We start from the raw sequence: 26,805 nt of genomic DNA on the forward strand, positions 1-26,805 counted from the left end.
GTAATCTCGCAGCTTCCCGCGAGATCGAACATGCTACGATTTGGCCTGAGTTTGTTTTTCTTCTTGTAAATATAACGCAGTCGAAATTATAAATACTATACTCTTAACATATTTGACATATTAACTTTACCACAACAACTAAAGCCTTGGCTATTTATTTCAATTTATTTAAAAAATGGCGTTACCATGGTTGCCGTGGGCCGCAAACACAGCAGAGCTGCGCTCGAACGATTCTTTTGAAACAAATTTCATCACACCGGGGAGTGCCCTTTAAATACATTGCTGAATCAGTGTCAACTTGAGAATTTGAAGAGTCATAGATAAACTGACTACACAGCTTAATTTGGTAAGTGTTGCGTGATTTAAAAATGTAAACATTCGACAGTGCACTGTGTCCAAACAACGGTCTGTGGGCATTTGTGGGCCGCCGTCAGTTTTATTATTTTTATTTTTTATTTTTTTTTGCGGCCCGTGGCGTATATAAAAAAACACAGCCCCGCAATGCTATTGGGTGCGGTTGTTGAAAAAGTGGCAAAATAGTGATTACCACGATTCCCCATGGGTGCAACATACCTGACAACTACTATGACTACTGCTACTAATAAGGGATGGTTTTATATCGAGCTTTTCTACATATCACTGGCGTTACAAAACCTCCTTATAGGCCTTTCCAAATTTGGCAAATTTCATATTTTTCCACAAATCTATACTATTGGTCAGTCCCCATGTGTGTTATTTTTATTTATTTATTACAAATGATTGACCAATCAAAAGTATTGCAATGTTGATGGCTCAACAAATATGCCATGTTTTTGGTTTCCTGAAAATGGATGGTTTTGGAGATACGACGACATTCCGCCCGACGCCAGCAAATTATGCAAAGAAACTAGTAAATAGTAAAAAAAAATCTGTTTATAATATCAGGTCATTGGGTAACAAATCAGTGTTGATTAATGACATCTTTACAACCTATGATCTAGACTTTTTGCTACTAAATGAAACGTGGTTCACAGAAAGTAGCTGTAATACCATTTTAAATGTGGCGTCACCAACAAATACAAATTTTATGAGCAAATAGGGAAAAAATTGGATTTTAGCTCTGCGGCACAGTAGTCAACTGGTTAGAGCGTCTGCCTCACAGTTCTGAGGTCCGGGGTTCAATCCCCAGCCCCGCCTGTGTGGAGTTTGCATGTTCTCCCCGTGCCTGCGTGGGTTTTCTCCGAGCACTGCGATTTGCTCCCACATCCCAAAAACATGCGTGGTAGGTTAATTGACAACTCTAAATTGCCCGTAGGTGTGAATGTGAATGCGAATGGTTGTTTGTTTGGATGTGCCCTGCGATTGGCTGGCAACCAGTTCAGGGTGTAACCCGCCTCCCGCCCGATTATAGCTGGGATAGGCTCCAGCACGCCTGCGACCCGAGTGAGGAGAAGCAGCTCGGAAAATGGATGGATTTTATCTCTTTTGAATACCTTTGTTTTTTAGTAAAAGGTGATCCAAAAGTTATTGTTTTAATACTTTATAGACCTCCAAGATGTGGTGGAAGCTGAGACAGGAGGATTTTTCTGCTGTCAGTTATTTCTACTGACTACAACTATTTTGTCATAACGGGAGACTTTAACATTCATCTTGACAATAACATGGAAAAAAAAAAAAGCGAGCTCGTCCTAGTATTTTTTTATGCCTTATTTAGCTACATTACAGAGTCAAACATTTTATAAATATTTTAAAGACAGTTCACTGCAACACAGCACTAGTCATATTGTAATGAAGCATTATTTGAAGGTAATACATTTTTTGTACAACTTTACACTTTAGACTGTGTTATGGCCTGGGAGTTTATAAATACTTCACACGATTGTTTTTTTTTCTTTCTTTCAAATACATAACCTATAAACACTGCAATGTTGCATACTCTCCTTGCAGACTTTCAAAAAGAGAAAATGTACAAAGTAAATTTCCCTGTCGACCAATCGATTGAGACTGCTGTGGAGCGGAGACAGGCTGCCGAGGCTGCACGCAAGGCTCGAATTTTCAATACAAGGCTGCGTGTAATGGGCCTTGACCTGGATGCACTCAACAAACAGACTCAGGAGAAAAAGCACCGCGAAGGAATGGAGAGAGAGAGGGACAAAGCTTTTGGTAAAAGATATATAAATACAGCCAAGATGGGATGGAAACTATATGAAAGATTATTTCTGTGCATGTTGCAGATCAGATGAGACTGAAGCATCATGAAGCGCTGTTACAGAGAGACATAGAGGAAAGGAAAGTGCGTGAAGCTCTGCACGCTGGCCTGACTGAGTACTGGAGCATCCAGCAGCGTGTGGAGGACTCTCGTGACGCCGATCTCAAGTGTGGCATGAGGGGGGCATTCAGGATCAATGTTCCAGAGGCTGAGCTAGGGCCTGCCAGCATGCAGATCTTTCAGGTAGGCCATGCCTGATGGGTGGAAACAAAGACATGGTTCATCAAAAGATTTGACCTTATTTGTGTGTTCCATAGGGCGAAGATATTGGAGAGGCACAGCGGAGGAGAGAACAAATGAAACAGACACAACGAGATCTGCTGGCACAAATAGTCCAAAAGGAGAGAAGGTGCATGGAAATTAGGCACAGAGGTGATTCTATTCTATTCTATTGTTAGATATTATATCTATGTCACTGCTTTAAACATGGCTTGAGTACCATTATATAACGTTTGAGTAATTATTGCCACACTTTGTACTGTCAATGAGTGGATGTATGTTGAGCAAAGGATTCACACAAATTCTGACTGTAATGTTATGAACCATTTTATAACAGCACCTAATGTCAGGGCCAATGCGCTCGAGATAACGGATGGAAATTCCCTGCACTTTGTAGGCAGAGTTACATAGATAAAGGAAGACAGATTCCGGAAGAGGGTAAATCATTCTGGCGAGACTCTCGTTGAATGATCTCCAGTGCACTCTAAATCTCTTGTGTATGAATTGCTAATATTTTAATTCAAAATTGAAGTCATTCTCAGCCTGATCAATCATTCCTTCCACAAGCTTATCAACAAAAGAACCGAAAAAAAACAAAAAATGTATTTTATTATTTTGTATTCTATTCTATTCTATTACATTTGTTCTATGTAAGACGACACAAACACACACAATAATCGCAAACCCGCGTCATTCTTTCCTCCACAATCACGCACTCCCACACACAGCCCTTGTTTCCAGGTGCCATTGATTTATACGCCTCACAGGGAGCCGTTATGTATGTGCGAGTGGGTGAGCTCAAGTTTGACAAAAGACACAGGTGTTGATTTGAACCTCACATGTGTCGCAGAGATGCTCGCAGAGAAAGAGCTGTTGCAGCATGACCTCAGTTGGAGGCAAAAACTCGATGCTGAGGAGGAAGGCAAAAAAGCTGTCCGTGTCACTCTGGACCACTACAATCAAGCTCTGGTACAATACATACACACACACACACACACACACACACACACACGCACGCAGGCACACACAATGTTCTCATTCGAGTTGATGATGGCAGGCAACATGATTAAACACGTTTATGTGCACTTGCACCCATTTAAGCACTCGTTTGCCTCAATGCACTCGGCTGAATCACCCATGGGGAGGCATCATTTTTTGTATTTTTCATGGCAGGTACGAGCGAATCGTTCCTCTAATGACCACTCTTGCACAAGTGCATAAGCAAATATAAATAAGTGAGGGAAGAGTTTTTCAGCCGAATCTGATAAAAAAACTACTTGAGTTATTGATGTCACCAGGGATAAATCTGGGATCTAAATTAGGGGTGCTTAACCACCCCCAATCAGAATGTTAATTAATATTACATTGCATTGCAATTAGTACATTAATAAAGCAACACCCTGCCTGACTTAAGAGAATGAAGGGTTAACAACCTCTTGTGAGCTGGGTCCGACATGAAGCCGTTTTTGCGTGGTGGCCCTATTGGGCTACCATGAGCCAAGGTGGCCCTATCAGAACCGGTACTGGCCCCATATATTTGTGATATAATAAGTTTCTATGTTTATTTCATATTTAGCGTCTTTAAAATTTGTGCAGTGTGTTAAAATGGCTTGATTGATTTCAGTGGATAAACTCTGAAATATTTGGGTTAAAAAGCAAGAATGTGTTGATTTCCTCATATTTATCTATAAAATTTGTACTGGCTAGCGTCTATAAGGTGCGTGGGGGCCCGACACAGTGCCATACCTGCCCAGAGCCATCTGGCCACTGTTAATGTAGGACCCTGCCTTTTGTGAGATAGCTTGCACTTCAACACGATGTAAATCACAAATAGACACGGTAAGTTTGTTTTAATTCTTAGTTCTGCAGCACTGGGAACAAGTCATAAAATTACAATGTACATATTCATTCGTATAGAGCTACACGAGTGCCAAACTGACCTTATTGCCACCACAGAAGTGGTGTCAGCTATGTGCCAACACACCAGCTATAGCAGGGCATTTTTGGACCTGTAGTATCAGCAGTTCACACTCTGTTTACTCACTCGCCCAGTGGTATAGACAACAAACATCTCACACTTTGTCTATTCTAAAATAATAATAAATTACATGAGAATTCCTACTCTTACCAATGGTGCCTAAAAGGGTCAAATACGGCAATTGATGACATCCTTGTAACCATTACGATTCATCAATGAACTACATCAATGGTGAGGCCCGACAGTGTTTGGCTCCCCGCAGGCTATAGAGCAGGCTGAAAGACTGAAGGAGGCAGACCGGAGAGAGGCGAGGGAGAATCTTGCTGAGAAGTGGCACACATTGACATCCGCCATAATGACAGACGGTTGGGATGCGGCAGTGAACCGGCTGGAGGAAGGGAAGCCTGCTGCGACCGACAGGTGGAAAGGCATGAGCCCCGAGCAGCTGCGCGCCATCCACAGGGAAAGAGAGGCGCAATGCATTGAGAGACAGGTACAGAGATGATGGTACCTTATTATCGAGCAACATTTTCAAAAGCGCTTGACAGAGATATTTGTGTATCCATTGAACTTTGCAAGGTCTTTCTGGGTCCAGGTAGTAGATGGTAGATAGATGAGAAAAAGATCCATGGAGTGGTGTCCTTCTCCACATTCACAGATAGTGGGTCTGGCCATGTAGCCCCATTTATTCAGAGCAACCCTGGATCGTCCACTGGAGCCACTGTTGCGTCAGGTGGTATTTGCAGCATGTTAACTGGTAGTGGGGGTTCCTTTTGGATCCTTTTCATCCAGAACTGGAGTTAGGTTTCTTCTTGGGATGTTGTTAGTGGTTGAACACAGCTGAATAAGTTTATTAATTCTAACCGCACCGGTTGTCAGTCAATCAGAGGGCATAAAATGACAAACATTAGCACCTTCGGGCAATTTAGCATGTTGAAGGAAGCTGTACTACCTGAGAACATGCAAACTCCACACAGAGATGTTCCGACAGAGATTTGAACACATATCTCCTGATTGTCAGGCAGACTTCTCTGCCTAGGTAACCTCTAAATCATTGGGCTGCTGCTTAAAGCCCATAAAGATACAGGAATACGTTGAGGTGATTTGTAGGGGAACCAGATGAAAATTATCAGACCACCCTTGTTTCTTAAATTTCATCTTCATTTTAATGCCTGGTACCACTAAAGGTGTATTACCTGAAGAATACAATGAACATGACAAACAATGCAGCTGATTACATAATACTTTATGTCCTATTTGACATGCTTAAGCTTAATTGATTTTGGTTTCTATCAACAAAACCATGGAAAATGGCTATCAGCTCTTAAATTAAACTTTTATGATCAATTTTTGTTGTCATCATTATGTTTGTCCAAACAAATGTACCTTTAGTTGTACTAGGCATTAAAAATAAACAAGAAACTGAAGAAAAAAGGGTGTTCTAATAATGTTTTTCATGACTGTACAGTAAATCATCTCACCCAACAACTGACTGATACGTTGATTAAGGCTTTTTACACACATAGTGATGATCTGACAGACAGTCTTTGTTGTCATGATAAGAGATGGCGTGATGTCGAGAAGAACAGGGATGCAGCCTGGAACGCCCAGCTCCTAGAGGCATCCAGAGAAGCCCAGCAAGAGGAAAGCAGAACGTCAAAACTCAGGAGAGCAAAGCGGATCCAAGCAGACCAGTTCAACATGCAGCTAGCTAAAGAGCAGGAAGCACAGTAAGCAACAAATAGACTCCAGACTCCGGGAAAACGTTACTTACTTTTTGCGTATTTCTATGTTTTTTCTTACATTCAGTCAACAGTATTTGGACAAGGAGCTGTACACCAACAAACCCACTCAAGACTTCTTCTCCCAATTTAAAACCACCTCTCGCTGATGCTGACGTGTGACATCATAATACAAAGGGATCCAATGATCATTTACTTTATTTTAGCCTCATTGTGACACATCGATACTCTAAAGTGACGAATAAAACACAGTACAGATTCTTCCACATACTTTATTGTCCGGTCGTCATATATCCAGTTACATTGGAAGATTGATGATGCAATTACATTTATATTGGCCCAATAGAGAATTGGATGTGGGACACCCAGTTCCAAGTTGTGCCAGGTTGTGTTGGCCATGTACCCACAATGAGGTACATTTATAAACCGGCAGTGAAATACACTCCCTGAATCCCCTCAGCCCACCCACTCGGTCATTACTCATTCCGAAAATGCTTTTGACCTTTGCAAACAAATATTTTATTGTTTTTATAACTATAAAAAAGGAGGGGGGAGGCTCAACCAAAGAACAACGGCCCTCCCCTTTGACACAAAAAGCAGTAGAAGTGGCAGTTCAATGAACTTGTGTGTGTGTGTGTGTGTGTGTCTGTGTGTGTGCGCGCACATGCAAGCTTAGGCCTCATTCAAAGCTAACATTTGTCAGAATAGAGACAACAAGCACAGATGTTTAGCAGCAAATAGAATATGGGCTTATTTTGTATATACGTCCCTACATGAAAATACATTTCCTTATGTCTCCTGAATGTGTGTGTGTTTGTGTGCGTGCGTGCGTGTGTGTTTGTGTGTGCGCCTGCGTGAGTGCGTGCGTTTAAACTAACCAACAACAAGGAGATGCCTTATCGGTGCCCCTTGCCTTGTCAGACATCCGATGTCTTTTACAGCTGGCACGGTGATGTGACACTTGTCTCATGGTCAGCTTTTATATGACTAGAGAGGCATCAGCTGTACATGCTCCCTGTGGTGTTGCATCCTACTTTTCATGGCTGCATCAGACCAAAAAAAAAAAAAAAAAGAGTTCAATGCAGTGCATTGCTAGTTGCTATGAAACATTCATTGGAATGTAAATATTAACAGACATAAAATTTACAATTTTGTATAAAAATTGACATTTACAGACAAAATGCTTTTACCTTTTTCATTTTTATTTTACCTTCTTTTAATTTGCTAAACAGCCAAATTTTACTGCAATAATATGCCCATAACAAAAGCAACATTACAAAGAATAAAAGTGTCAGCTTGCTTTAAGATGATGCTCAGACATTTTAAACCTACACATTTTTAAAGCGTTCATGGTGGGGTTCATCATAGCAATCTTTTAAGGGGTGTATTTACATTTGTGTAGTGAGGAAAAAGGTCCTACTCGATTCATTGACTCCAATACACTCTCCTGTACCCGGTATAGCTGGGATGTTGCAATCTGTTGCGTGTAAAGGTAAACCCAAGGTTATTCATGCCCTGGACAAATTTTGGATTAAAGCGCTTTTTTTTTCTTTTTTGAATGGCTGTGGATTTTTTTTTATCCATCCATCCATTTTCTGTACCGCTTATCCTCACTAGGGTCGCGGGCGTGCTGGATCCTATCCCAGGTTTAGAAAAATAGTAATTATACTATGAATTTAGAACACTTAGTATGCCTATAGAGGGAAAATTACAGTAAGTATTGGGACTTTTTAGAAATACCAAATATTGATTTTGAATTAATATCTCTACCACAGCATCTTAAGAGTTTTTGGACATTTGAAGTGTGTCATCTATCTAAACGTTCACCAAATTATATAACACTTTTACTCAAAATGTTGTCCGGGTATGAATAGTTTATGGACTGAAATGTAATAATGTCAGCACTAAAAAGAATACATTCTCTGGATTTAATGTAAATACCAAGTATTTGCCTTGATTATATGCAGACTGCCAATCATTTCAGGTTTCTGCAATATTCAACTGCATTAATGAGCGTCTGGTGTTTACCCACAAGACTCCACCCTTTAATCTGCAAGTAGGCCACTGCTCCTCAAACAAAATGTGGAGTGTGACAGTGTAGAAAGAGACAAGGACAAGATACAAAAAAGCAAAATGTAGGTCTTGACACAAAACTTAGAATATCATCTCCAATCATAACATTACACTTAATGATGGAGTAATGACATCAATCTGGTGCTCTATGCAAAACCCAGCAGGCACAGGAACTTGTAAGGACCAGGAGCTATAATACTGTAATATGGCTAAATAGATACATGTAGATGCAAATATGTACACCAGATGCTACTCAGCATTTTCACAGCAAGTTCCTCTTAATGCATTCAGTGTTAGTTATGGCATGAAACCTGGCTTCAGTTCTCTCGGTCAAAAGATCTCAAATCCAATGAAGTTGGGACGTTGTGTTAAACATAAATAAAAACAGAATACAATGATTTGCAAATCATGTTCAACCTATATTTAATTGAATACACTACAAAGACAAGATATTTAATGTTCAAACTGATAAACTTTATTGTTTTGAGTAAATAATCATGAACTTAGAATTTTACTGTTTACTGAACTGTGATACATCACCTTTTCTTTGAACAACTGATTCAATAAACGTTTGGGAACTGAGGACACTAACAGCTTCAGCCGTTCAACAGTCCGGGGTCTCCATTGTCGTATTTTACGCTTCATAATGCGCCACACATTTTCAATGGGAGACAGGTCTGGAAACAGGCCAGTCTAGTACCCACACTCTTTTACTACGAAGCCATGCTGTTGTAACACATGCAGAATGTGGTTTGGCATTGGCAATAAGCATGGGCGTCCATGAAAAAGACGTTGCTTGGATGGCAGCATATGCTTCTCCAAAACCTGTATGTAGCTTTCAGCATTAATGGTGCCTTCACAGATGTGTAAGTTACCCATGCCATTGGCACTAACACAGCCCCATACCATCACAGATGCTGGCTTTTGAACTTTACCTCCATAACAGTCCGGATGGTTCTTTTCCTCTTTGGCCCGGCGGACACGACGTCCACAATTTCCAAAAACAATCTGAAATGTGGACTCGTCGGACCAAAGACCAAAGTGATTTCTCCAGATTCTTTGAACCTTTTGATGATATTATGGACCGTAGATGATGAAATCCCTAAATTCCTTAGAATTGTCTGTTGAGGAACATTGTCCTTCAACTGTTCAACTATTTTCTCACGCACTTGTTCACAAGGAGGTGAACCTCGCCTCATCTTTGCTTGTGAATGACTGAGCACTTCAGGGAAGCTCCATTTATACCCAATCATGGCACCCACCTGTTCCCAATTAGCCTGTTCACCTGTGGGATGTTCCAAACAAGTGTTTGATGAGCATTCCTCAACTGTCTTTTTTTGCACCTGTCCCAGCTTTTTTGGAACATGTTGCAGCCATAAAATTCTAAGTTAATGATTATTTGCTAAAAACAATCAAGTTTATCAGTTTGAATATCTTGTCTTTGTAGTTCAATTAAATATAGGTTGAACATGATTTGCAAATCATTGTATTCTGTTTTTATTTATGTTTAAGACAACGTCCCAACTTCATTGGAATTGGGGTTGTACATATCTCTGTGTATATACTGTACTTTGTTTATATACTGTATATACACACAGTATATATATACACACACACGTACATATATATGTATGGATTTAGTGTTGAAATATGAAAACGGGATTAGCTCATCCATCCATCCATCCATTTTCTTTACCGCTTCTCCTCACTAGGGTCGCGGGTTGCTGGAGCCTGTCCCAACTATCTTCGGGCAGGAGGCGGGGTACACCCTGAACCGGTCGCCAGCCAATCGCAGGGGACATAGAAACAAACAACCATTCGCACTCACATTCACACCTACGGGCAATTTATAGTCTTCAATCAACCTACCACGCATGTTTTTAGGATGTGGGAGGAAACCGGAGTGCCCGGAGAAAACCCACACAGGCACGGGGAGAACATGCAAACTCCACACAGGGGGGGGGGGGGTCCCCAGAAATGTGAGGCAGATGTGCTAACCAGTCGTCCACCGTGCCGGCCGGGATTAGATCATAGAGATGTAAAAAAAAATTCACTGGCACTTACATTGTGTGAAATGGTTTAAGAAAACGTGATAAATTATGATGATGGGGCACAGCAGCTGTGTCCCATTATGCTTCACTTTCAGTCTGCAGCTGCTCTAATATGCAGCCTCCTTAGAACATTTCTACTGCACATCATTCTTTTTTTCGATTTTTTTAAAGAGGTTTTGAGGCAAGAAATAAAGAGAAGATGAATGAAAGTGAATCATTTACGTTTGTGGATAACACATAATAACACATAATAAAGGATCTGGGAGAGTTAAAGGATTTCTCCATGTCAGGGTTAGTCCGATTTATGTCACGTTGTCCACTACTTTGGACTCTCCTTTGGTCAAAACAGTCCAGTCCATCAGATGACACCACCAGCATCTGAATTGTCAATACATTGATTGTGTCTTAGTCATCAAACTACTCATCAGGGAACAGAAGCGTACGGGCACATATGTGTTGACATGTTTTGGTCTGACGGTCCAACACGGATGCATGGCGGTTAATCGAGGATAGTGACTTGGTTGGGCAGACCATTAGCGGCAGAAGAAATGGTGGTGGGGTTAAGCAGGGAGTTATCTGGCACCTCTGGCCCCTCGCTGGGCCGACTGAACTGGCTGGCCAGCGACTCATCCAGGTTGATCTCGGTGGTCAACACGCTGCTGCCGTTGAAGTCCAGGTTGTCCTCGCTACACAGCTTGCTCTCCTCACACAATGATGGCTGGCTGGCGGTGCGCTTGTCCTCCAGATCGCTACGAAAAGGACGACATCAATGAATGGAGGAGTAGAGCAGATGCTTTACTCACAAGTATCACAAGCAACATGCAAGATGAACCAGGTCATAGAAAAAGTTGCAGGTAGACCTGTGCAGTATTTGGGATTGGGATTAGAAAACAGCATACCTTTCAAGAGATCTGCAAAGCAGGAGCAGGCATCAATGAGAAGACAGGACAATAAGGGGAGCAGAAAGGGTTAAGGAAGCCGAAAAGTGAAGAGGGAATCAGGATAGAATCATTAGTCCAAATCCAAAGAAAAATAACATGACCAACCTGTACTCTCCAAAGGTCTCGTCCTTCATTGGCCGGGCTTCGGAGTCCATAGGGCCTTCCTCTTTGTCTTTCACTAAGAGGGAGAGAAATGGTTGGACTTCAGTATCACCTTGACAGTCTCTTTTATTCAGATTTATTCAGGGCCTGTTCACAAAAAAAAAGTGGTCTCAAAGCACTTTTCATATTGTGTGGCGGAAGAAACAACAGTCCATTCGGGGCTCAAGCAAGGGTTGTTTACAGCCAAGTGTCATATCTCATGTCTTGCACTTTGCTGCAGTCAGAGAGCACTGCCTGACACAATATGGAGCAGGTCAAGAAATATTTTGTGACACATACATTACAGGGAATCCCACATGATCAAGCACTTTGGTGAGGGAGGCAAGGGAAAAGCTCCCCCCTAATATAAGAAGAAACCTCAAACAGAACCATGAAAGTGCAAGGTGGCAATCTGATCAGATCACTACAGTCATGTTTTTTCTCGTAAAAACTGGCTTGCTCTGACCACCCAATCAGAGAATAGAAAATTGCTGACAATGTGCCATCAATGTGTCCTCTGAGGCGAATTTGAAATCTGATTGACTAAAGAAACAGTCCCATTCATGGACCAAATATTTTCATTTAGTTTGTTAAATGCAGGTCAATGCTTCTGATGTGTTTAGGCCCATCACTGCTAGTTACTACTTTCTCGAGCTTCCAAAGTCAAGAGTACAACAATAGTACCTTTGAAGGCAACCACCACACTAACTATTCCAATAATAAAGAATATTGAAACTTGCCTGAATACTTCCCCCCTTTGTTCCTCCGGACAAAGCAAATGATGAGCAGTATGAGCAGCAGGAGCACAATGGCGCTCACCAGGCCAATGAACCAGCCCTGGGTCGCAATGCTGGGCTGGACCTCAGTCACTCCTTGAAAGTAAATGAGTGTTTGTTATCAGAAGGATGGCAATACACAAGAAGAGGGAAGGCTTCAAAAGAAGACACATCCAAACAAGACACCGGATTATGATTTCTGACAGGGTGGCATCTCACAAGGGAACTGAAAAATGCACCAAACAAATCATCTCAAAAGGCTAACACTTGAAAGCACTTCAATAGCAACGCAGGGAACAATGAGGACTTCTCTGTGTGATCGGTTTTATATTTAAACACCGGAAACCCAGAAGACCGGCAGACAAGATGAAAGAAGGCGCTGTAATACAGTACCTGTTCCCACTGTGTCAATCTCAGTCTGAAAGAAGGTGACGTTGCTGTAGGTGAAGTGCAGATGGTAATGAGAACCAGGTCTTAGGCCCTGAAGCTGGTAGAATGACTGGGAGGAATCCAACTTCTCCGTCTTCTTCCATTTATCAGCATCTATGCAGACATAAAATAAGCTTAAGAGCCACTTCCAAAAGGTTATTGTTTTGATACTACAATTAAGTTTATGCGGTGATGGAGTTGCTCTACCATTCTTCTTGAGATATCGGATCTGGAATCTAACATTCCTATGCCTCTTCTTGGCCACCCAGCTAATATTAACAAAGTTCTCTCCAGGAGACACGCTGATGTTGACAGGAGGCACTGAAAAACATTCATGCAGAGGAAATAGCATTTGTGGATCAGTGAGGCATAAACGTGTCCGCTCCGTGAGGTAAAAGAAGCTGTGCACCTCCATCCAGAGTGGTGGCACCTTCCCTCATGATAGGTTCTCCGTCTCCCGTGGCAGTCCGCCCCCTCAGGTAGAAGCGGTAGTGGCTATTACGATCCAGGCCCTTCAGAGTTAGGTGACTGATTGCGGGATCATCTATTTTCTCCACTTGCATGGGGCTGTCATCACTCTCTACAACTGAATGTGGATGAAGATACAACCAATCAGTGTGAAAATGACTGGACAGTGATTAACTTTATAGTTTTCATTTTAGTGCAAATGTTCTTGAAGTTAGGTGTTAAGTATCGGGTTAGGGTTAGGCTTAATCGAGGATCTAGACCTGGTTGGGCAGGCCATTGGTGGCTTTTCTTTTTTCAGGATCAGAAGTGAGCTGGAGCCTACCCCAATGTGTAACATACGGTACATAAATGATGCTCACGTTGTTGGTACTGCAAGAGGTACCCTATAAGAATCCCATTGGGCTGGCTTGGCGGTGTCCAGCGCAGCATCATTTCTGTCTCAGATGAACTGTCTAGCACCAGGGATGTTGGAGGATGAGGAACTAGTAAAAGAAAATAGATGGTCAAATGGGCTTTTAAATTGCACTCAGCAGTCAGAAATTTGCTTCACTTTTTACAATCTTACGAAACACAACAGCATTTCCATTCTGTTCATCCCTGTCATTTCATCACCCTTCTCCCCCACCTGCCTTCAGTGAATATCTCAGCCCACTTGATCCGTGGCCCACCCTTCCATCTGGCTCCTCCCTTTCTCACCTCCCTCATCTGTCTCGAAGGAGAGCATCTCCGATGGCGGCCCGTCTCCTTTGCTGTTGAACACGCTGACAGTCAAGGTGTAGTGGGAGTACGGTCGGAGATCGCCAATCACCTTCCTCTCCTCATTGGCCCCAGTCTCTACTACAACAGTGGTCGTTGGCTCCCTGGGCCTTTGAGGTCCGTGGTGACCCCGGGGGCCAAACCTAGTCAAGTGAATCTGGAGCCAGAAAACAATTTTTTTAAAGTCACACATTTCCTTTGATTTTTTTAATCTATCTATCCATTTTCTTCTGCTTATCCGTCACACGAGTGGTATGCCCAAACGTCCTTGTCTCCAGCCACCTTTTTTAATTTGACCGAGGGAAGACAGATGCATTTCCAGGCCAGTTGCAAAAGCTCCTGCTCTGCCTTGGGGGCTCCTCCCAGTTGGACATGCCTGTAACACCTCAACCAGGGCTCTACTCTGAGCTACCTTGAGCGATCGCAACTGTAAGAGCATGGAGCGAACCGGTAAAGTCAACAGCGATGCAATCAATCTGTCCATCTCACAATACATCCTCACTCATTAACAAGACCCCAAGATACTTCAACTCTTCCACCTGAAGCATGACTTTACTCAAGGGGGACAATTCACCCTTTTCTGACTGAGGACCAAGGCCTCTGAATGACTGACCAATTGAGACTTAGAGTGATAGTTTTATTTATGTTAATGTTAATGCCAGAACTACAGAGATTAGATTGGTACCTTGTAGCCTAGCAGGTGTCCTCTGACGGTCTCTCTTTCTATTCCAGCCCAGGTCACCCCAATGGCAGTGCTGTTTAGTATGACAATTCCCACACCCATGGGGGCCTCCAGTGGAACTAAGGCACAAAGACAAAACATATTGACACAATGCAGAATGCAAATATTGCTGGTCAAACATTCAGATAGAGAAACAACTTCTCTTACAATTCTCGCCTGAGTAGCCAATAACAGGGTCCGGCTCAGGTCCCTCCCCCTTCTCATTGACACCCTGCACTTTGATCTCGAACGCAGAAAAGTTGCCGATCTTACTGACAAGAAATGGTGGCGCCGTTGTGTAGTTGTGGTGCCAGTCGGGCCCGCTGCCCACCACTCGCCTCCACAGGACACGGTACTTGAAATCAGGTCCATTAAAGTCCCGTTTGTCAATTTCCTGTCATAAGAGGAATATTAACCTATGAGGCATGAAAACCTTTGCAAAATAGTTGATGCTGCTTCATGCAATTGCACATCTGGTACCTCCCAGGCGATGACGAGCGTATCTGGGTCAGTGGACTCGCTTCTGACATCTTCAGGGTTATTGTCTGGTGCTATGGACATAAGATTTGAGGTCACAGCACGACAATAGAAGTGTAGCAAATGCAGCTATAAACGCTAGAAATTGCTCTAACCTTCAGCAGCTGTGTTGTGGATTTCAGACGGCTTGCTAGGCGCACTCTTGCCCACCTCGTTGATGGCAATGACACGGAAACGGTACGACATGAACGGCCATAGAGAGAGAATGGCACGGTTGTTGTTCCCTGATACTCTGCTCAACTCTTCCCAACCTCGCTCATTTGAAACCTGATCCTCAAACTCAATCACATACTCTGCAGAGATATACATTATAGAGAGAGATGTAGTCTTTAATGGAGCCTTACGGAAACATCCAGGATGTGGAGGAGTTCTTAGCGAAAGGTCAATCATCTCAAAATGTGCGTGTCAATACTAACCTATCACAGGGCTGTTGTGTTCATCTCCAGGAGTCCAACTGAGGGTGACTGAGCGCCTTTTAGGGTGTGTAAGCTGCGGAAGAGTAGGAGGGTCCGGACGATCTGTAGATAATGAAATATGTCGTCACTATGACCACCTATTATGATTAATGACTAAAGTGCTCTGCTCTCGTCTAATTTTCAAACAGCATTTAATTCTCATTTGATCATGCAGCTTTGAGCTCACCATGAAGAGTGAGTGTGCCAGTTGCTTCGGCCATGTCCAGACTAGTGATGATCTGACACGTGTAGTTTCCTTCATCTTCAGGTTGTATATTAGAAATAGTCAAGTCCGGTCCTTCAAATGTGTATCTAAAAGAAGCGAAGTTGGGAATTAATATATTCACATAAAGCTGTCATCCACACCTGGATAATCAGTAGATACTGTACTATAGATAGATATCCTAGCCTTGCCTATTCTTAGTGCCTTTTGCCCACATTCTCATATGCATATACAGTGTTGTTTACTCCCACACAGTTGCCTCATATACTGTTGCCGATGTTTTAGATTTGTATTGATGAAACAATGCATTTGAGTAGAGTGATGTCTAACTTCAGATCGCTGCCAGACGCAAAGAGCTTGTGGTCGTTCTTTCTCCACTGAATAAGTGGAGAGGCCAGTTTGGGGTCCACGAGAGAAAGACAGGTGAAGCTGCCTGTCTGTCCAGGCTGCACCTTCAGAGCTTGTGGAGGTGACAGGATCACTGTTCTGTCTGTAGGAGAAAAGTAAGGAGACGCTGAGGTATGCTCCCTGCAAGTGTGTGTGTGTGTGTGCGCGTGTATGTGCGTGTGTGTGTGCGTGGCACTCACTAAGCACCTCCAGCTTTGCACTGATGGACAAATTAGTGTTTGGCACAGAGCACGTATAGAAGCCCTCATCATCATGTGTGACACTGAAAATTTCCAGACCCCCGGTGGTGAGAGGGTTAATTCTGGAATCAGCCAGAAGGGAGGAGGCACTACCACTGTGCCTGGAAAAGACACATAAACACAGTTCTTGTAAATAATGACATAGTGCACTACCACCATTTGCTGGAGACCGGTCCAGGGTGTACCACGTCTCCTGCTCAAAGTCAGCAAGGATAGGCTCCAACTCACCCGCAACCCTAGTGAGGATAAGCAATGAATGAATTACGACAAAGGTTTGCCATTTTGCCATATTCCCAGCACCAACCACCACCTCAAAGTCAGACAACTTTGTCTAATGGGTCTCATTTGTATGATGGTTGAACAAAGGAACAGACTCGATATAGAAAGACGATTAACACACCACTTGGTAACGTCTCCACTAAATTTGTTGGCTGTTAAGCTGATGCAGCAACAATAGAGTTTAGGAACAAACGAAACATTTCTTGTAGTAAATGAAATATTCACTAGTTTAACTGCAACTGTATCACCAAGTATAAATGTCTCGCAAGGGACATTCAAAGGGCGTTTCAGAAATTAATTTCCAATAGTACCAATCACAGCTTGGAGACTCCTGAAACCCTAGAAATGCGCTGGTGGTATAGATGGAAAGCTTGGCCAGAAGGTGGAAGCAAATTCATTACTCCAAAGACATGAGTTCATCCTTTTGGCTCAAAAGGGTTGTAATTAGTAGGCAGGTTTTCAACAGTCTCGATCCATAGACAGCAGTAACAGCTCAAATCCCAACCATGATACTTCCAGAAAATTGTAAAAGGATGCGGGTGGTATAAATGTGGCAATACTGGTTCTTCCAGACAACAGAACAAAGCCTAATTGGATGAGCGCCGACAATATTCACACCCCAGATGCAACAGTGTTTGGCTGCTAATGAAATGCATCATACGCTATCAAATAATTAAATAAAAGGAGAATCTGTTGTCAAAAAAAAAGAAAAGAAAAGAAAAGAAACCAAAATAGTGCAATTGGTTGCTTGATTGTCTCACCATGTGACTTTTGGTTTCGGAGAGCCAAAGCTGTCACATTCTAGCAAAACCTTCTGGCCTTCAGTAACTGTGTAAGTGTTACCATCCTCGGTAAGGATCTGAGGAGGCAGCTCTGAAACAAAAAAGGGAGATGAGACACAAACCATTTTCTTTTAGTCGGAGTGTATAATCGGAAACCCTCACTGATGACATAAACGTTGGTGTTTGAAAGGATGGCTCCGTGCTTGTTGGAGGCCTTGCATTGGTAGATGGCCGTGTCTCCAAAATTGACATCCTTTAGGATGAGAGAGCCGCCGTCTGTCAAAGTGCGTTTTGCGTCCTTGTCGGTCGCTGTTTAAAAAAGAAAACACACACACAGTGGTTAAGCACAGATAAAAATGTGTGTGATGTGCTTTATGTGTTCATGATTGCATTAGTTTTTGTACTGACATGAGAGGGGGATCCCATTGATGGTCCAAATGATGGTCGGAGACGGGATGCCGTCCGCCTGACAGTCGAGTCGGACATTCTCACCGGGAGCGTACAACATACTGACCGGCTCTTTGGTCCAGTAGGGAGCAGCTAGGCAATCAAATAATAAATTACTTTACATAATGTAGTGAATAAATATGATTGAAAGAGATTAGCCTACCGAGGATTGCCAAACTGGTACGTGCATCCTGGGGGCTGGGGGGGTATTTAAAATGTCATGGTGCTGTGTGTTCATATTACCCGATATGAGTTACTAATTACATAGTTCAATTGCTTCCTCTCAAAAATTGCAATCTTGTACAAAGAGGAAGCTTTTTTTTTTAAAGAAAAAAAAAATCATATTTGTTAAAACTGTCAGTATGATCAGACAGTAGTACATTATTATTAAAATGATCCCTGAAAAAATATTGAACTCTCCTGCCCCAACTTGTGCCTCTAACTTGATGTGCAAGAAACCACTGTGCACAAGGAAAAACAACCAATCAAACAGAAGCCCTGACTGACGACAGTAGCAGCGCTGACTTGAACGGTGTGCCGTAGGTTGCGCACCTCTGTTATATCATCAACAGTGGTGGGGGAGTGCTGATGCAAAATTTTTGCCGATCAGCAACGGTCCATAAAGGTGAGGGGCAACTGTACATTGGAAATCCATTCGGCATCAGCCATACGTCAGCTCAACAAAATCCATTCGGCAAGGGGGGCGGTGGGATGGGGTGGGGTGGGGTGGATGGGTTAAATGGAAGTGGAGCGGGGGTGCTACGGATGAGGCAGCATACTCATGTGCTGCCCCATTGGCACCCACCCCACCCCATCCCCCCCATCCCCGGTTGCCCACATAAAAAATTGCCCCTGACTGAGGAGGTGTCAATCATTTGGGTGCACTTGCGGGTAGACTCATAGCAGGCACACCCCCTTGGCCTCATGCTGTTGTGTTACCTTGGGCATCATGTGCTTTGCTTAAACTACGGCAGAAAATAAAGAAATGTACATCCCTCATTTGCCAATAACTATGCATTCGAGTAACAGAAGCGGATCAAAGGGTGTTTTTAGTGTGTGTCTGTGGGGAGTGGGGTGTGCCATCTTTGTCAGGATGTTGAGAGTGGTGCGCCTTCAATTTTACTGCTGGTTGGGTGTGTGTTTGGCGTACCTTCCACTGCCACAGTGTACGTGTGTGTGGTCTTCCCTTGGGAATTCTCCGCAAGACACTGATACTCGCCGGCGTCGCTCTCTGAGATATTGGTGAAGCGCAGACGGCGGTCAAACATTTCTTTGGCAGTCCGCAATTCGGACAGCTCACCGTCCTTCCTAACCCACAAAACCTTGGGAGTTGGACTGAGGGGGAAGTAGGGAGGGGTCATTGATTCAAAATGAGAGGAAGTGAAGGAGATGCAAGAAGCAAAGTTGGCAGGAGAAAACAAAAACGAAATTAACGGTAGTGGGAGTGTAGGGCAGTAAGAGAAAGAAGAAGATTGATTTGATTAAAAAGTGTGTCTCCAGGTTTCACATATACAGTAAATACAGTATATGCTCACACTTAGACACTCACTAGCCTTGGACAATGCACTCGAGCTCTATGGTCTGACCCCTGAGTGCATGGTAAGTGCTGTGGCTTCCAGTAGGTCTCATCATGTGGGGCCTCCTGTTCCACTGCACGGAGTTGGCTGAAGCACAAATATTCACACACAACAGACGGAAGTATCATTCTCTAAGTGCTGCTGACTCGGTGAAGTCCTTGCAGTGCAAACCTGCAGCACAGAGGTCCTGTGTTAGTTAACATGTGGAGGCCTCTCTGACCTTTGCTCGAGACACAGATGTCGGCAGCCACATCCCAGTGTGAGTTGCCACGCGTGACCACCGAGGCTGGGCTGAGGAGGTGACGAGGTGATGACCCCATCCCCTGCTGCCTCTGCCAGGTTACTTTCACTTATTTGGTCCACCAACTGGACCAGTGTTACAAGGTATTGCTTTGGAAATTGTGTCTTGTGCACCACAATTTAAAGGGGACTCTATTATGTACACTCGTACAGTTTTAACTTTTGAATTGCTTGTATACGAAGAGTGCACCACCAATTAAGTCTTATATGAGCTCGCAATATTGAAATTGTGTCATTCAACTAAATGTTCAAACACCTGTTGAGAATGTTGCAATTCTGCAAAAAATACTGAAACGTTGAACAGTTGACATGCGCATTCAGAAGGTTAGAGAAGACTGTTAAAGCCAAAAGGTGAGCAGGCTCTATTAAATTTTGTTGCAAGCAAAGATTAGCGGTAGCTAGCAGCATTAACTTCGGAACGTACTCGAATGTTGTGTTGGGCGATATGTCAGCTGTGAAAATGTTTTCACACTATGAGCGACTACAGTTGTGCTCATAAGTTTACATACCCTTCTGCAAGTACGGTAGTACTGCTCGGCTAATCGCAACACCCTAGGTCCGCCCCAGTCGTCATGGTAATGAAAGCCGCAAAATAATTATGACCCAGCACACAGCAAATGAAACTAGTGAACATAATCTAGATAAAACCATGACCTATGTGTTTAGTGTAAACCAGTAGGATAAATGATAAAGGTTCTTGCGCTTAGACACTTTATTCTCAAACGCTATCCATCGATTTATTTGGTCATTAATGAACAAAGTGGATTTATTTCATGCAGTCTTTGGTTGATCTGGTCAACTTGGGTGAAACTTACAGGGTTTGACCGTCAGAATGACAGGTTCCTTTGCCAGAATGGTGCGAGTTGCGAGATACTGAACATTGCAGGTGTAGTCATCCCTGCTGTCCGTGGTTTTCAGGTTGGCAAAGTACAGGTTACCATCCTTGCCCACAACCACCCGCTCATTCAGTTGGATGTGGTGGAGCTCTGCAAGGAGAGATGAGACCACAACAGATTTAGATGGAGGATAATTAAGTGATTATTGTTTATATAGTGACTACCATGGAGACCTGATTACTTAGAGGACACTTTTTAGTATTTTTTTTATTAATTAAGTGGGGACATTTGCTTCTACAACATTTAAACTTCATGGAAGAACAAGTATAAAGTACATATACAGTATAATTTAATAGTTCACACAGCAGGAATGGATTCAGATGTAAAAGTCCATCGTATGATATCCACTCCCCAACCACAATATTCAGCTGAACAGTCCAGGGAGTGTCAAGAGAACAAGAAGTTGGAAATGAAAGGAAAGAGTGGTATACTCACTCCAGTCCATCCAGTGAATGATGGGCTCCATGGAGCTCTGAGGGGGGTTGCACTTCAGAACAATACTGCTTCCCTCTTCAGACTTCACATGTACTTTTTTCTCTTTCTGCTGGGACGGTGGGGCTGCAGGGGGCCAAGGAAGGGCAATTATTCATTCATGAGAAGAGCACCACCACAAGAGTGAACATGTACACAATTAACTGTGCTGTATATACACAGCGGTGCCTTGAGATATGAGTTAAATTTGTTCTGCGACCATGCTCGTAATTCAAAACACTCAAATCTGATAGAATTTCCCCCCTTGTGGTTGTTTTAAATACACAACCTGTAGGTCTTTATCTTGACAATAAACGTCGACTCAGAGTAATAATTAAAAGCTTGAAGCTTCTTTTTTAACAATTGTTCACTATCTGTCACCAATACAGTGCTCTTATCTCAAATGTATCTAACATTTTTGCTCGCAAGTCAAGGCAAAAAAAAAAATAAACGGTCAAACGACGCCTCGTATCACGATAAACTCATAAGTCGAGGCACTTGTATTTCAAGGTACCACTGTATTATGTAGTCATCACCTTGGCAACAGAAATTGAAATTTCTAAGTTACAAGGAGGAGGGAGGAGTACACGAAAGCGCCTGTTTTGACTCGAAGAAGTGGAACAATGCGATTTGTGAGTTGTGCGTGCTATATTTGCTTCCTGGCTCCCCTCTGCTCATCGTGCGTAACCCCACGGGACCCACTGAAGCGGGCTTCGCATGACATCAGCTCATGAGCGTTTCTGCGGAAACGGTTGTCAGGGAAACTGTGAGCGAAGGACGTCGCCCTGGAGAGATCCAATCACATACGGGAGGTGGATGGAGACACAAACGTGCGCTTTGCATCACACTTGTCCAGGGGCTTGCATATATGTGTGTGCGCATGTGCGTGCGTGTGTGTTTGTAGCTGATTATCATGTTCTTGCATGTCATTATGTTCTAGGTGGCGGTACCCTGTTGTCCCAGTGTGAGGCTTCATTTACTAACAAATGAGCTCTTTAGAAAGCTTCACACAGCTCTGTTATTACCATTTAACAAACAATTAGCTTGCTTGAGCTCATTAACAGGAGCACTGAAGCGTCACAAATATATTTGACATACAGTATATCAGGCGGTTATAATATCTTAAGTGCGGTTATAATTTGAAAATATGTTCAAAAACGTGTTTAAAATGGAATCGTTAGCCTGTCAAGTATCCTAAAATTCAATTGTATTAACTATTTCCTGATTATTCAATGTCGCTTTGCTTCTTACCATCAATGTTGAGTGTGGCCTCACTGGAGACGGCTGTGCCGAGCTCGTTGGATGCGTAGCACACATATTTGCCCTGGTACTGCTTCAGGGAGTCCACTGTGTTGCTGAGGGTGTAGAAGGCGAATGAGCCGGAGCGCTCAGTCACCTTCAGCTCTGGGTCGGTGCCTGGGTCGAACTCCTCTCCGTCCTTCATCCACCGGAAACTGGAACAAAATAAAGAAATAAAATTTAGACTTCCATGACTACGTGTCCTTAAGTGACTGAATTTGAGGACGCAAATAAATTTAAGCCCCGATAGGACTCCTGAACTTATTAAGTCTCATTGTGATGTTCATTCTTGGCAGCCACTGCAGTCTTTCCACTTTGAAAAATTGCATTGAGACGTCTGTCCTTTGTTGATGACAGAATTTTTGCTTCCTCTCATGATGGACTACTCAGGAAACTAAAAGTCACCCTGACTAGACAAGTGTGTGTGCGCGTGCGTGCGTGTACGTGTGCGGGTGTGCGTGCCCGCGTGCCTGCGTACGTGCACGGTTCTGTGTGCATACGAACATGGGCGTAGGGTTGCCGGAGGCTTCGCAGGTCATGACGAGGTCTTCAATGCTGAAGACGGTGACAGACTCCGGCTGTGTGATGATAACAGGAGGCCTCTTGACTGCAAGGATCCAAAACACATATTGTTGTAATATGTCCCATATTGGTGAAGAATATAGTGGAACGCCCATGAGGTCAAACATACAGTATAGAAATTTGACCCGGTAAAGTCATACATTACATGCATGTCATTTTTATTTTACTAAATGAGGCTAACTTCTTTCTACATTTGTTTGACAATTATGAATGTTAAATGTTGTCAAAAAGATATTCTGATGGTGATAGTTTGGTCGTGGAACAAATATTTGTATTCCCATTGTTTCTATAGGCAAGATTAAAACAAAATATGACCCTTTTAAGTGAAAGTTGACTTGTTTTTAGATATGGATTATTAATTAAATTCAGTTTACGGAAATGAGTCATTTGATTAGAACAGTGAAAGGGACTTTCTAGCTTGCCACATAGTGAGCCCACATTGAGCTATACTGTTTACAAACTTGTTAGTTATAAATAAGATAGTCGACATTACGGATATTCTGACTATATATATATAATTCTGATTTATTCGTTTTAACTGGATTTTAAAAAAGCATATAGTGTAATGTATAATGTCATTAATGAGTGTTGATCAATTCTTCATAAGGGTATCTTTTTTTTTTTTTTTTTAAGCCGTTGCGGCATATTTGATTTATTTCAATACGCATGAATTAACTGGTGCTTTGACACATATTACCCCAGGGTAATGCATATGCCACTCTGGCCAAAAAGAACAAAAACACCAATCATTTTCAGGTTAACAGCTGCCAATATTTATACAGTATATTCGGTCAATAGGATGAGGAAAGAATCCCAAGAGAAGGACTTGTAATGTAAGCTAAGGAGGAAATTGGTTGAGATGAGAAGAAATGGATGCAGCATAATACAAGAGGGATGTGAAGTGGGGATTTTAGAAGACCATTGGGGGAGGAAGTTCATCTTTGCCTGTCACTAAGACATTCACAGTGGATATAAAAAGTCTACACACCGCTGTTTGAATGCAAGGTTTATCTATATAAAAAAATGACAAAGATAAATTATTGAATTGCCTTTTTTGTTAATCGTTGAGCGGGGAAGTAAAAATAAACAACCGATACAATGTGGTTGCACAAGTGTGCTCACCCTCTTGTAACTGGGGATGTCGGTTCAGAATTAACCAATCACATTCAAACTCATGTGAAATGGAAGTCAGCACAGACCTGCCTCCATTTAAAATGGCACTCATTAAAAACAAATACATTTCAGCCACTCTAGTAGGCATTTCCTGTCATTTTTTTTGCTTTCCCGAAGAAGCCTGAAGGTCTTGTGTTAACACTGACTGCTATTTGGAACTTCTCATAATTTCCTCCACCTTAACTAAGGCCCCAGTTCCAGCTGAAGAAAAACAGCCCCAAAGCATGATGCTGCCACTATCATGCTTCACTTTTGGTATTGTGTTTTTTGGGTGATGAGCAGTGTTGTTTATGTGCCAAACAAGCCTTTTGGAATTGTGGCCAAAATGTTTAACCTTGGTTTCATTGGACAATAATAAAAACAAAATTCCGCAAGCATTTGGGGGATTTCAAGTTTGTTTTTGCAAAATGTAGTCGGGCTTGAATGTTTTTCGGTGTAAAAAAAAAATAATTACGTTTTACCGCCCCACCCCATAGCCCAGACCTATGAACAAGACATGAGAATGTTGTCAGATGTAATAAACGGCCAGTACTTGCCAGAAATTCCTGCAGCTCCTTCAGTGTTGCTGTCGGTCTCTTGGCAACCTCCCTGACTAGTTTACTTCTCGGCTTTTCATCATATTTGGAGGGACGTCTTGTTGTTCTTAATGTCATTGGTGCCATATTTACCCATACTGTCTTCACTGTGTTCAATGGTATATCTAATTGCTTGGAAATTATTTTGTGCCCTTTTCCTGACTGATACCTTTGAACAAACAGATTACTCTGATGCTGTGGAAGCTTTCTGCCGACCATAACTTGTGCTGTCAGGTATGACTACAGAAATGTGAGGAAAAGTCTACTAGAACTTCCCCTCTTGAAAATATCTGCATTTTTCAATTGGGTTGTACAGGTTATAGGTCACATTAATGATTATCACTGTCAGAGTGGTAATAATTCTACTATATAATTATTATTGTGGTTGTAGTTTGCAGTGGTGTACAATTTCTGCACATTATATTGAGAGATATTTGTAAATATGTGGTTAAGAATGGCACATGTGAAATATGACGATGTAGTGTAGTTCAACACCAGTGGGAACGACAACCAACCAAAACAGTAATCATAAAAGATCCTTTTATGAAGCAAGTAATAATAGTGCAAAACAAAATTATGATGTAAAAAGTATTATTTCCAGGCATTTCAATGAGTCACGTATATACCTGGTTAAATTTCAGAATATTGTTTTTGCAAAGGCAGCCGTTTCCTTTGGATGCTGATTAGATTGTGCAGGTGTACCTAATTAAGTGGCCCATGGGTGTAAATAATTGAAGCTCAGCTGCAATGGGCTTTAAAGAAGTGAGTCAACAGCAGAGAGAACGATCTTAAGTCAGGTAAAGGAGTGTAGGATGTAGAGCCCAGGTGTCAAGCACAAGGCCCGGAGGCCAGATCTGGCCCGCCACATCGTTTTATGCGGCCCACAAAAGCAAATCATGTGTTTCAACTTCATGTTTCTTACTAAAAATCTGTTCCGGAATTGCAAATTGTCGTCACTTTGAATAACTTTGAAAGATTGCAAGCATTTTTTAGTTACCAAACCACTTTTTAAAATAAATTAAACAACTGTTGAATATAATGCTTTCCTTGACGTTGGATTTCGAAAGTAGTTATCCATCAATTTGTTGTATATGTATATGTAATAATATGATGAGGCAATTTACATTTAAAGTATATTGTTTTGCAGTCGTAACGGCCTTTGAAGGGGAACTGTAGCTACAATGTGGCCCGTGAGAAAAATGAGTTTGATATCCCTGATAGAGAGTCATAAAGGGTTGCCGTGGCAACTGCGTAGAACAGTGAGCGGTGTCGATGCAGTGACCGAAAAGAGACAGAAAATCGACTCAAGTTTCAGCAGAAAGAAATGTAGCGAGAGAGTGAGGGAATGCAATGAAAGCAAATAAGCCTTTTTACCCCTTCCTGATCAAATTAAAGTTCAGGTTCAAGGCTGTGCAGAGGAGTGTGGCGATGTTATTTCCCCATGCTGCCCATGTGACAGCATGAAGTCTCACAGTGATCACTTCTACTGAGGCTACAAACACACGCACACAGAAAATGCCTCAAGAACCACAAATGCACGTACACTGAAACACACACAAAAACACACAAACATAACATTGCAAATGTAGGATTCATTAATGTGAAGCAAAGTGTAAACACTTGTTGTTTTCTTTTCACTGTGTACTGGATGGAAAATAACCCCAGCGGCATCATGAAAGTGTTTACAAGCAGCTTTTCCAGCACCTACATTACTAAAGATTGGTCAGGAACGTTACAAGCACTTACGGTCACTTATGTGGTCTTATGTTGTCCAGAGTGGAGGCCAGAGAGTAGGCGTGAGGAAGAAAATCTTTTAGTTACAGTACACAAGAGAGACTTAAATATGCAGATATGAGATAGATTGACAGCTTTCATTTGACATGCTGACATGAAATAGTAAAACAGTAAATAGAAGGAAATATACAGTTCAGGGATAGAAAAGATACATACAGTACACAGAAACATTCACTGGGGTTCCAGGTTTTAAAAAGGCAGCTTCCTGAAACTTTATTTTGTCGT

The 26,805-nt window shown here is 42.4% G+C and overlaps 2 protein-coding genes across 4 annotated transcripts in view; one reads left to right on the top strand and one right to left on the bottom strand.

Annotated features, from left to right (window-relative positions):
- Position 1: 1 nt before the first annotated feature.
- ribc1 (RIB43A domain with coiled-coils 1) lies at positions 2-6,453 on the top strand. Its single transcript, XM_061774886.1, has 8 exons — positions 2-346; positions 1,927-2,142; positions 2,214-2,431; positions 2,506-2,620; positions 3,318-3,436; positions 4,708-4,938; positions 6,009-6,175; positions 6,255-6,453. The coding sequence occupies exons 2-8, from the start codon at positions 1,944-1,946 to the stop codon at positions 6,334-6,336; spliced, it is 1,131 nt and encodes a 376-aa protein (XP_061630870.1). The 5' UTR covers positions 2-346; positions 1,927-1,943; the 3' UTR covers positions 6,337-6,453.
- Positions 6,444-26,805, bottom strand: part of l1cama (L1 cell adhesion molecule, paralog a) — a 53,613-nt gene continuing 33,251 nt past the window's right edge. The window contains exons 3-29 of one of the 3 annotated variants that reach the window (XM_061774843.1): positions 26,533-26,547; positions 22,961-23,063; positions 22,409-22,611; positions 21,122-21,244; positions 20,606-20,776; positions 19,463-19,577; positions 19,064-19,248; positions 17,875-18,006; positions 17,629-17,775; positions 17,446-17,557; positions 16,346-16,506; positions 16,089-16,248; positions 15,723-15,847; positions 15,497-15,598; positions 15,176-15,373; positions 15,024-15,094; positions 14,712-14,937; positions 14,508-14,623; positions 13,763-13,979; positions 13,426-13,548; positions 13,008-13,184; positions 12,806-12,919; positions 12,563-12,712; positions 12,134-12,265; positions 11,358-11,430; positions 11,211-11,222; positions 6,444-11,060 (exon numbers count right to left, since the gene is read on the bottom strand). In XM_061774843.1, the coding sequence (XP_061630827.1) occupies positions 10,811-11,060; positions 11,211-11,222; positions 11,358-11,430; positions 12,134-12,265; positions 12,563-12,712; positions 12,806-12,919; positions 13,008-13,184; positions 13,426-13,548; positions 13,763-13,979; positions 14,508-14,623; positions 14,712-14,937; positions 15,024-15,094; positions 15,176-15,373; positions 15,497-15,598; positions 15,723-15,847; positions 16,089-16,248; positions 16,346-16,506; positions 17,446-17,557; positions 17,629-17,775; positions 17,875-18,006; positions 19,064-19,248; positions 19,463-19,577; positions 20,606-20,776; positions 21,122-21,244; positions 22,409-22,611; positions 22,961-23,063; positions 26,533-26,547 (3,713 nt within the window). In that variant the 3' untranslated portion in view covers positions 6,444-10,810. The remainder of the gene's footprint in view (positions 11,061-11,210; positions 11,223-11,357; positions 11,431-12,133; positions 12,266-12,562; positions 12,713-12,805; positions 12,920-13,007; positions 13,185-13,425; positions 13,549-13,762; positions 13,980-14,507; positions 14,624-14,711; positions 14,938-15,023; positions 15,095-15,175; positions 15,374-15,496; positions 15,599-15,722; positions 15,848-16,088; positions 16,249-16,345; positions 16,507-17,445; positions 17,558-17,628; positions 17,776-17,874; positions 18,007-19,063; positions 19,249-19,462; positions 19,578-20,605; positions 20,777-21,121; positions 21,245-22,408; positions 22,612-22,960; positions 23,064-26,532; positions 26,548-26,805) is intronic. The other 2 variants (XM_061774861.1, XM_061774852.1) reach the window with 2 other exon arrangements.

The sequence above is a fragment of the Phyllopteryx taeniolatus genome, chromosome 1, assembly GCF_024500385.1.
Source record: "Phyllopteryx taeniolatus isolate TA_2022b chromosome 1, UOR_Ptae_1.2, whole genome shotgun sequence".
Classification (NCBI taxonomy): Eukaryota; Metazoa; Chordata; class Actinopteri; order Syngnathiformes; family Syngnathidae; genus Phyllopteryx; species Phyllopteryx taeniolatus.

Excerpts from the sequence above, each read along its gene's own strand:
- ribc1 (XM_061774886.1), top strand. The coding sequence starts at position 1,944 with ATGTACAAAGTAAATTTCCCTGTCGACCAATCGATTGAGACTGCTGTG. Across the intron at positions 2,143-2,213 it reads AGAGAGGGACAAAGCTTTTG|ATCAGATGAGACTGAAGCAT; the intron begins GTAAAAGATATA and ends TGCATGTTGCAG. Across the intron at positions 2,432-2,505 it reads CCAGCATGCAGATCTTTCAG|GGCGAAGATATTGGAGAGGC; the intron begins GTAGGCCATGCC and ends TGTGTTCCATAG.